The sequence below is a fragment of the Clinocottus analis genome, unplaced genomic scaffold, assembly GCF_023055335.1.
Source record: "Clinocottus analis isolate CAN_PGR_092001 unplaced genomic scaffold, fCliAna1.0.p SCAF_33, whole genome shotgun sequence".
In the NCBI taxonomy this organism is placed as follows: domain Eukaryota; kingdom Metazoa; phylum Chordata; class Actinopteri; order Perciformes; family Cottidae; genus Clinocottus; species Clinocottus analis.
In genome coordinates this window covers 358,340-369,174 of record NW_027176076.1, presented here as the reverse complement: position 1 = coordinate 369,174, position 10,835 = coordinate 358,340, and the positions used below count along the sequence as shown (strand labels likewise).

At 38.2% G+C, this 10,835-nt stretch overlaps 2 protein-coding genes across 4 annotated transcripts in view; one reads left to right on the top strand and one right to left on the bottom strand.

Moving 5' to 3' along the window:
- Window positions 1-280: 280 nt before the first annotated feature.
- ric3a (RIC3 acetylcholine receptor chaperone a) lies at window positions 281-4,751 on the top strand. Its single transcript, XM_068595962.1, has 6 exons — window positions 281-398; window positions 1,711-1,928; window positions 2,144-2,219; window positions 2,560-2,656; window positions 3,638-3,795; window positions 3,946-4,751. Exons 1-6 carry the CDS (start codon window positions 281-283, stop codon window positions 4,749-4,751), a joined length of 1,473 nt encoding a protein of 490 aa, XP_068452063.1.
- Window positions 4,752-7,312: 2,561 nt separating this feature from the next.
- Window positions 7,313-10,835, bottom strand: part of tub (TUB bipartite transcription factor) — a 38,326-nt gene continuing 34,803 nt past the window's right edge. For all 3 annotated transcript variants that reach the window (XM_068595965.1, XM_068595966.1, XM_068595967.1), the window contains exons 9-12: window positions 10,492-10,606; window positions 9,704-9,802; window positions 9,408-9,579; window positions 7,313-9,187 (exon numbers count right to left, since the gene is read on the bottom strand). In XM_068595965.1, coding sequence (XP_068452066.1) covers window positions 9,054-9,187; window positions 9,408-9,579; window positions 9,704-9,802; window positions 10,492-10,606 — 520 coding nt within the window. In that variant the 3' untranslated portion in view covers window positions 7,313-9,053. The remainder of the gene's footprint in view (window positions 9,188-9,407; window positions 9,580-9,703; window positions 9,803-10,491; window positions 10,607-10,835) is intronic.

Here is a 10,835-nt window from a genome sequence, read left to right as displayed (position 1 = left end):
CTTCAATGTTTGATTGCTGTAGGAATTGTAGTTTCTGCAATTTAAATATTTTTATGGTATAAAAAGAACAACAACAATAATAATACAAATAATTATGCATGCAGTGGCCAGTAGATTCCCTCAAAGGGGATTTGTAGTCAACATTTCGAACAGCACGTGAAGGCAGCTGGTCTAATCCGGTCTAATCTGGGCAGCAACATCACCAGATGAGAGATGACATCTGTGGACTAGCTTTACTGTTCAAGTGAAATAAACGCATGGCTGTCATTTTGTGAGAACAATGTCGATAACAACTTGCCAGAAGGTTACTCTTATATCATGCTCTGTTCTCTGTGTTTCTCTCTTCCTGCCCAGAATGCTTTTACCCAGAGGGAAAAAGGAGATGGGTCGGCCTGAGGGTAAGGAGCTTTATCAGATCATCATTCATCCATCCATCTCCTATGTTGTTGTTTTTTTTTGCTGCTGCTGTTGTTGCCAGCTGTTACTTTGACTATGGAGAGTGTGTGAGGCCTAAGGCCCATCGTGTGCATATGTTTGTCATAATGTTACACATTTGAGCAGAAGAAAACAGAAAAATATGTATTTCATGTATATTGAAGCATGTATGGAAAGTGTTGTGGAATTCAAAAACTAAAAGGGTACAATATTTATACATACACATAGCACATTCATTTAAAATGTTTAGACCTATTTATTCATCTCTTTTAATGCATGTCTACACTACATTTGAATAATTACATACAAATCACAGTACTGTAAAACAGAAATGATTGAAAGGTTGTATGTATTTTTGTATACATCTATATCTATTATTTTTATTTCATCATTTCCACCTCATGTCCTCTTTGGAAGTACTGAGACTGATTTATTTTTTGATGAATTTGGCCTGAAGACACTTAGGGTTATTATTATCACTCCAACCAAATAATGTAAATGTCTTGACCATAAATTGATGATTTAGTTCTTTAATAAAGTTCACGCCTTGACGTTAGGGGTCACCCTTGACGTCAAAGTGAGCACTATTTCCAATTGAGCTAGCAACCCAAAATAACAATAAACCAGTAAGAAACAATTTATCACGATGTGTCATGGTGCAACGAGTCTCTCTTTCACGTTTCCTTGATCCAAAGTTTAGGAAATTGTGACTTTACTTCTGTTTTCTTTTGTTAGCAATTCAATAACGTGGGCTAGCTAGCTACACACAATACGTCACCACGAAAACAAAAAGCCGTGCACGTAACGCTACTCATGCTTTGAACCCTCATGTGCTTTATTCGGGCTGGACTTACATGTAATATATATATATATATATATATATATATATATATATATATATATATATATATATATATATATATATATATATATATATATATATATATATATTATGTATTAATATAAATATATTATTTAGAATTGTCCAAGGAATTCCTTTATCTTACTGTTCACTGATTGTATTGATTAAACACACATTGTTCCTTAACATTGACCTGCTAGTAAATATTTAATTGAACTAAATTAATTAATTTAATTTTGGGGGAATTGCAGTGTTGGCATGCACAAATAATTAAATATTTAACAGTCAATGATTTATGTAGGCATTGCTACTATACTGGCTAATCTCTGAGAACATGTTCCTCTGGTTGATTGAGAGATTTGCCGGAAACATTCGCTCACTATTGATGGACTGATTGTTTTTGTCTCCTCCAGTTGGACCTGGGTTCTATCCTCCTGTGATGCACCAGCTAGCAGTGCCAGAGGACCCAGAGCGGTGGGGCGTGGACCCGTCTTACTCCATGACACACAGTGCTGAGGCCATGGCCAAAGTGAAAGGCATCGGACGAGGCAAAAAATACAATGTCATGGCTCAAGTGATACCCGTATATGGTTTTGGGATACTTCTTTACATCTTCTATATAATCTATAAGGTAGTTATGACTGACCGGCTTGGTAGGCAGGTTGTATTACTGCAAACCACTATATTAACTATCGTATATCAATGTTAAGTGTTAATCAAGCAGATCCACCGCACTATAATAACCTGCACTATTATGCCATATAAATACAGCCCAATGATGAATTACGAAGTGATCTCTATGACTATTGTTATGATCTATTGTGCTAAATATCTACGTGTTTGCAGCTGACATGTAAGGTGAAGACTACTGAATCAGAAAGCCACTCTACAGTGACCAAAGCAAACAGGGAGAATAAGATCAGTAAGTACCTCAAGCAATTTATTGATTAATTGATTTTATTAGTGCAATTCCAAAAACTATTTGTTTTGTTAGTTTGTATCTTCAAATGGTTATGGACAATAGGTTAACATTTGTCTTTCTTTTTGTGGCATACAGCTCTTATCACATTTGAAATTGCATTTGCAAAATACATCTTATGTAAAGGGTATTTGGTGTGTTAATGGGACTTTTGTCTATACAACGAATCCACCACACCTGTTAGCTGTGCATCTGACACACTCATATATCATTTGCACGTTTATGTAAAAATGCAATATATTTGGACTTTAAAACAATGTTTTTTCTCTTGTATATCTTGCAGCACCCGATTATGAGCTTGTCAGGCTTCAGGAGAGGCTTCTGCAAACAGAAAAAATGATGGAGAGAATTGTTTCTGAAAAGAGTCGATGTTCTGGGAGGTAAGACTTATTTTTGTGTCCAACATCCAACATTTATCCAACATTTCACTGCCCATAGCACAGAAGAACCAGAAAAATGACTTGAACTGGGATAAATCAGTATGACCCATCATCGAAATGAAAGAGCTAAAGATTAAAGGGGGAATTATTCAAAGTTGGAAAGGTCCCTAGCATATTTTACTTAACAGCTACAGCTACTACTATTTAAAAAAAAAATCCTTAGGTCATATAATAGCATGCATTAAAATTTGAATCAATTCAATTCAGTTTATTTTGTATAGCCCAAAATCACAAACACAAGATTTGCCTTGGAGGGCTTTTACAATCTGTACACATGACATCCCTATCCCAAGATGCCCCCCAGCAGTCTAGGCCTATAGCAGCATATCTAGGGGGCTAACCTGAGCCAGCCCTAACTATAAGCACTGTCAAAGAGGAAAGTCTACAGTCTACTCTTAAATGAGGTGACCGTGCCTGCCCTCCGGAGTGAAAGTGGAGGCTGCTTCCACAGAAGAGGAGCTTGATAACTGAAGGCCCCCAACCTATTTTTGAACTCTGGGAACCACAACTGTGGGAACCACAAGTAACCCTGCATTCAATGAACGCCACTCTCTAGTGGGGTAGTATGGCACTATAACAGGGGTATTCAACTAATGTTCAACAAGGTCCAGTTTGAGAAAATGTCCTCATGCAAATAATATGTGCTAAATAATTCTTTTCAGGAAGCAAATAAAAACTGAGAATCTTGACTCAATAATGTAGTGTAAGTGATGCTTATTAGTCAAAATTTAAAGCGTCTTTAATCTGTGCCTCATCGCACTGAATCGGAAAATCAAGACCAAAGAGAAAGTATGCATTGTAGCTACAGTATAAACAGCAAGTTCATGTTCTATAAATATTACAGACAAAGAACCATAGATTGATGTACTTTAGCTCTGCCATCTTGCATGATTCGGCTTTATTGTCTGCGCTGTTCTCTAGTGGCAGAAGGAGGAAGAGCAAAGCTTCGACATCAAAGAAGGAGGAGAAATTACTCAAGGAACTTAGACAGATCACAATGCTGATCCAAGAGGGCCGGTTGGAGGCAGACACCCCTGAGATGGAGGCTGAAGAGGTCTCCTACTGTGTCGACTGGGAAGGTACAAGCTCAAATCTGAATCTCAAAGCTCCTCTCAGCACAAAATCTACATTTGTTGCATTTATAGAAGATTATTTCTCCAGGGATTTTTTTTTGGACCAAAATGTCATAGTGTATATCAAATGATGCATCACTTTGTACACCAATGCAGGCTACCCAGAGGAGACCTACCCAGAGTATGATGAGCCCTGTAAAAGACGAGGATTTGACATCTTTACACTGGAGGAACCCCCCCATCAGCCCACCGCTGAAGCCCTGGCAGAGAGGATGGAGCAAGAGGAGGAGGAGATGATGGCAAGGAAACTATCCATAGTGGAAGAGGTCGATGAAGAAGTAGAGGAAGAGGTGGACGAAGATGATGATAAGGATGAAGAAGTAGAGGAAGTAGAGGAAGAGATAGAAGAGGAGGAAGAAGAGATAGAGGAGGAAGAGGAGGAGGAGGAGGAGGAGGAGGAGGAAGAAGAAGAAGAAGAAGAGGAAGAGAAAGCAGAGAAGATGCAGTTGCTCAGTTTTCCTTCATCAGAGCCTGTTGCAGAAAGAAAGCAGGAGAGACTTGGTTGGGAGGTGAGCAAAGAGCTCCAGTGTCTCAGTGGAGGGAAGAAGCAAATTAGCTTCAGTGACCACAACGATGTGTTCCACTACCCTAAAGAGGGCACTTATGAAGAGGAGGAAGGGAAGGAAGAGGATGAAGAGGAGCAGAGGGAGGATGAGGTGGAGGAAGATGATGAGGGGACAGAAGTGGAAGAGGAGGAGGAAGTAGATGAAGATGATCCAGTGATGGAAGCAGAGAGCTTGCTGTTCAGCTGTGAGGGTTGTCCCAACCCGGAGGAGGAAGCAGAGGAAGATAAAGAGGAGTATTTGTCTGCGCCTCTGGAGGATGACGGTCCGACCCATGCAGACATGCCCAAAGAAGTTGGGGCGAGTGGGCTGAGGATGCGGAACAGGAGGGAGACATGAGAGACTATTCCAATTACTGTGCTGTACCAAGTTACAGTGAACTCTGTTCCTCAAAAATGTACTTTGTTTGTCACTGATCCCTTATGTGTGTAAAACATAGAGCAAGAGGTAAATAGAGACATGTAATGTTCCTCTGAAGTGATACTTTTATACAAATAATAATCTCTGTCCACACCAACAATATGGTCTGAGCTTCTGATATTTGTCATTTTCATTCACAGGCTGTTCTTTAAGGACCTGCACCACTGGTCCATCCACACAAGTGTTTTAAATGATTGTCCTCGTTAGACTTTCTTTAGTGTCAACAACATGTTTTTGATTGATTGTCATCTTCCTCTCTTTCGCTATTGGACCTAATTACTACTTATTGGTTGATTCTGTTGCACAGCCCAACTTCAATCACTCAGGTTAATTTAAAACACCCGTGTGTCTGTGCACAGCTAAACATAATAAAGCTAGTGACTGCTCCTTTGCTCTTATTTTTTTTTCATTTTTGCCCACATCAGCAACAGAGAATGAAGGCGTTGCTAAATGAAATATGTGAAGTAGTTTATAACTACTTTGACTACTTTGTAATGCAAGATCTGGCTCCACCTGGTGGTCCAGTATGGTTCTACTGTTGGCAATGCGGCATGGCAGCTTAGAATACAAAGCAACCTTATAAATAACAACCAGGGAGCATCACAAATAACCCGCATAAAAAACAGTAATAAGAACCCTCCAGGGTGCACACAAACAGAGTAATGGAAGGTGCAGGCTGTGGTTTGCAAATTGTTAGCAGTTGTAAATAGCAGTGAAATGTGTCAATATACAGAGCAAGTGTGAGAATTTTCATTAATAAATATAAATAAGTCCAGTAAGACATGAAAAGTGTGGCACAGCTGCAAAACGTTGATGAAAAAAGTGTCCTGCCAACTTAAAGTCATTAGCTGCCTTTCACATTGCTGCCTGGAGTGATTGATGTGCTTAAGTTACACTTCACCACATGCTGGAGGGAATTCATCCTTTGTGTTTGATCCAGCTGTTTCGGAGCAAGACACTGTTGCAGTACAGGGGCGGGGACTGACTACAGTGGTCCTGCATCCTGCAGGTTATCATGTAAGACAATAGAGTGTTTCAATATGAAAAATTGTAATATTTCACTTGCTGCGTCACACAAAAGTAATGACATTATAATAGACAGAACACAGTCTCCATCTTTCTGGAGATTAAGAAGATGATGTTGAATGATTGTTACAATCACCAGATGACAAACAAAGCAGACATTTTAGTTTTCAGTACGCTGTGTTTTTTTTTTAGATGACAGTTAATGGAAAAATGGTTAACTGTTTGTCACTCAGTTTCACTCTCAGTATCTGCAGCACACATCATTCTCACCAGGCTCACGGTGCTCACAGCTCACATCAAACACATCCTTATGACTGATAGAGCTTTCTCACTACGGACATTTTGACTCATCCTACACAGATGTGACTAATAATAACAATGGCTGCAATCCATTGAGGCGTTCCAGTCCCAGAGCTCTGGCATTGTGCTCGTTGTTTCACCAGCTTGATTTGCTAGCTTACCTAGATAATTAAAGCCATAATTAATATAATAGTTACACCTGTGCTTCTTCTTGTGACTAGTCAAAATGTCAGCTCTATGAAAGGGCTATTGTAATAAAAACATTTGTAAGGAACATTGCCATTCTAAAATGATTTTAAACTATACATATCCTATCGTTTGTACAATTTAGTTTTAATATTTAGGGTGACAACTATTACAAAACCTTGACATCTATCTTTTAAATGACCAGTGTTTTATGTTTCATCTATGTACTTGTAAATAAGAGAGGACATACAGAGGATGACTAAAGCTGAATCTCAGTCTCATAGAGATATTGATGAGTGGATGCAATTCTGATCAAAAATGCAAAGCTGAAAATTAATTATGACTATGATCAACATGAAAGAAGGAAAAAAGCCACAACAAATATTGTGAAATGCAGCTTTAACCAGTCACAACATAATTCAACATCATTGTAATGTTAGAACGGTGGCACTGAAACATGGATTCTAAAGTGTTAGATTGTTGGTAAGGTTGTTCACGTTGTAAAAATACCAGACGTAAAAACAGCATTGAGTCTCAGCTCTTAATAAAGTATTTCTACGAGCATTATATATATATATATATATATATATATATATATATATATATATATATATATATATATATATATATATATATTCTACTTCTTTCTTGCATTATGTGGACTTATAACTCATCCATTGTTGTAAGCAATCCACTGGATTTACATCTTACCACTAGATTTCAGCATTACAGCATTTTTTGCATTAACTGGTCCAGTTAGGAATAACAAGTATATAGTAGCAAGGAACAAAGTGAGTGATATAAATCTTCTGGGACTGGACTTTATTGGTGATAAGAGATGGCATGTTCATTGTTACCTGGTTTTGAAAGAGGAGCAAAAGGTCAAATACTGTATCAAGTTCATGAACATGTTTTGACTCAAAGAAGTTGCATTGTGATCAAAGGACTGTGTCTACACCACCACAGTATGTTGTACACCATTTATTGTACATTACAACGAGAGCAGTAAAAACAGAAAGTGAAAGAACCTTTGGTTCCTGGATGTATATGAAAAGCAGACTTTACAGCAAAAGTATCAACAATTTTAAAATAGAAATTTAAAATAGTTAGAACAGTTGAGTACAAGAATAGCACATTTGATAAAGATTTCCTCATAACCCACAGTAACAATAGCGGTATCAGAGATTGTTTGCCTTCATTTAGCATTTTTTAATGGCCATAAAATACAAAATACTATCATATATTTGAGAAGTAATACTACCCCATAGGGAGCAAGAAGAAGAATATTTTGAGTAAAAATGTGAACAGCAATAAACCACATGATACAGAAGTGTACTGCCAGTCAGATGAGGAATGTACCAAGCTCCAGCTCAATGGAGCATAAAATGAATCAAAGATGTAAAGAGCAAAAGATGAAATATGCAATTGTTGAAGCTGTGGCAAAGTTACACCGTTATTGTGTTTGAATGCAGTAAGTCAATCTGTGTTCTGGTTATTTTTTTCAAGGAGGAGACATCAAAAGTAATGAGCACAACCTGAAGCCTGAGTGCCTTGGTTATTATATCTGCTGCCGGATTTACAGTACAATGTAAATAATTATTTGCCTTTTATTGTAATGTGTTCTAGCCCCAAAATATACTGAAATATACTGTATCTGGACAACCACTCAAATGTTGTCTAAAGATGTGCACTTTGGATTTATATTTTCTCCCATCTAATTAGTCTCAACGAAATTCTGCATTTCGACAAATGAATTCAATACCGCTACAGATTTACTTCCAATGCATGTAGGGCAGCGAGAACAGCAAAGACCAATTCAAGTTCAGCTCATTGTGTGGCTGAAAGCTAACAATGGAATTAGTCTTCAAAAAGGCACAATAAAGTATGTACAGCTATATCTCATCCACTAAAGATGTCAACGTAAAGTGCACCATCGTTCTATACATTCACATAAATGACACTGTGACACAAAATTGTAAATGGTACACAGCACACCGTGACATACCTTTGCCCCGTTCACGTTTTCTGTGGAAACAAAGATATTCCTTCTTGTGATGCTTATTTATGTGCTTACGGCTCCATGAAGCCAATACTGCTGAAATTGTTGCGAGTGATAACAGAAAAAAAACTCTACATGTAATAAATACATAAATAACAAAATAAATATATAGTGACGTGCATTGTTATTTTAAATTCAGTGACTATATAAGCAGTATTCATGCTTTGAGAAAGGGTGTGACATTTTTGTGTAGCAGATTACATAAAGTCCAGCCAACTTTAAAAAGTACAGATGTGTAATTGTTAGTTATAATTTACAGATGAAAAAACATAAAATGTCTCTAACTACTACATAAAGGAACAGTGTTTTTTTATAATGCTATTACAGTACAAAATAATTATAGTTATCAAAACAAATTAATTGAATTTTGAAAGTGGATCTCTCTTTGTGCTTGTTTTCCTCCACTGACCAAGACCATCCCTCCCCCCACACCCCATCTCTTTCACGCACACGCGCACACACACACACACACACACACATACACACACACACACACACACTAAACTTAAGTCCCGTAAAGCATTTCGGGATATAAGGGACTTCCAAGGTCCCATGTGATTTGGAGAAGTCAAACCAGCCCCAAGGATACATGAACAGCCCTTGTTAAGAGGACAGATGGACCAGTTCTCCACTAAACATCAGGCTGGGATCTATTCACAGGCTAGCTTGCTGTCAAAGCTGGACAGCGCAATCGCAAAAGCTTGCAGGGCACACATTGGGTAGTTATAGTCCATGGTGAAGACGTCCTCTGCCACACGGCCAAACTGCATCACAATGTAGTCGGCTGCAGAGGAGAAGAACCAGGAAAGACATTTTTTTCTACATTACTTCTCTTACTATCTTCACTTTTTAAAAATTGTTCCTCCCTTTGATTAAAAAAAGGAAAACAAAAAGGACATTTTACAAAAGAAGTGCTGTTCTAAATCATGAAAACATGACTTTAACATGTCAAATGTACTCCGTCATTGTAGTTAATTTGAAACCTTGAACAGTTTAGAACTCACGGTCATTGTCATGAATGATTTGGAAATTCTTGACGGAGGCCTGAGTGACTCTGCCGTGGAAGTTGAGGACATAGGATTGTGTGTCATCGTTCCACACAGGCGTCTTGTTGTGAAGTTCAATTACGCTCTCTGTGTTCTTGTTCTGCCACCTGGCCAGCAGTGATTCATGGTCCTGTAGTGAAGCATAAAATAGTATATCTTCTAACAAGGACCTCAGATCAATCGCATAAGTATTAGAAAAGGGTTGAATTGGTCGTCACAGATAGAGGTATTGAGAAATTAGGGGTAAAACATACATTTCGTGGACGAATAGACACTCTCTCATGGTCCATGTTCATTCCAGGAATGATGACACTCATTTTGCGCGGTCCTTTGAATCCTAAAACATTAGTTTCCTGGATTGAAAAGATGGTAAAAGGTACTTTAATCATGTTTATCCACTGGTAGCTACATCATTAGTAAGCAAATTGTATGTTATTGTGGACAATATGGTTCTCTGTCTCCTGAAGGTTAAGGCCATTTATACAGGCATAGATGATAACTTGACATCAAACTAATTATTGGAATGCCCTGACTCCTCAGCTTGTTGTATGAATGCTTTAAATCCTATTATCTAAATTAGACTCTATAGGCAGAGTGCATTTCAAAAGGCCACCAGACAGTCATCTTTTTGAGATTTCCAAAGCAGATGAAGTTACATAAACATAAACAGTAGGCCATCTGTTAGTTAATTTAGTATTTAGTAGTTGTATTTATTATACAGGATTAGAAACATGTGTATTGGTGCTAACAGTGCAAACTACAGCACCAGTGCTGACAGAGCTAACCTGAGGTTTAATCAACAGCATCAGGAGCTGTAACTGCTGGATGAGAGCAGTGCTGAGCAGTGGCTGTGAGCACGCTCACATGCACTAACATGCACTAAAAGCAGGCACGGCCAGTCTTACTATGTCAACAAAGAACAGACAAGCTCAGATAACACACTCGTAAAACTCATTGCTCAACATATCGCTTGAAATGTATAAAAGACCAAGTGTAGCTTAAGGGTAGCTTGCGTGTTAAGGAACATTTTTGACCAACTCACATAGCAAATGGCTGCTAGCTCTTGACGCAGGTTGCTAGCTTCAAGGCTGGTTGTGCTTTTCATGGGGTTCAGGCCGCTGTCGTATACAGTGAACTTAGTTCCCATGAGGTTAGACCTGCAAAGAAAACATAACAGACTGAGAAGGTCTGGAGATGTAGTTGCATATCTTGCCAGCTAACCTATCAGTGGAGTAAACTCCCAAACCTTTCCTTTTAGTGCTAATTTATAATGTATAACAACAACAGCAGACATTTAAAAAAAAAAAACACCTCAAGTCACCCTGATTGTGGAACAGTAAAATAGTTTTATATTTCATATTTTTTTTGGTGGGATTGGGGCTCAGC

What these genes read in the sequence shown, in the direction of transcription:
- ric3a (XM_068595962.1), top strand. Translation starts at nt 281, where the DNA reads ATGTCGATAACAACTTGCCAGAAGGTTACTCTTATATCATGCTCTGTT. An exon ending in AAACAGGGAGAATAAGATCA is followed by an intron (nt 2,220 to 2,559) that starts GTAAGTACCTCA and finishes TATATCTTGCAG; the next exon opens with CACCCGATTATGAGCTTGTC. An exon ending in AAGAGTCGATGTTCTGGGAG is followed by an intron (nt 2,657 to 3,637) that starts GTAAGACTTATT and finishes GCTGTTCTCTAG; the next exon opens with TGGCAGAAGGAGGAAGAGCA.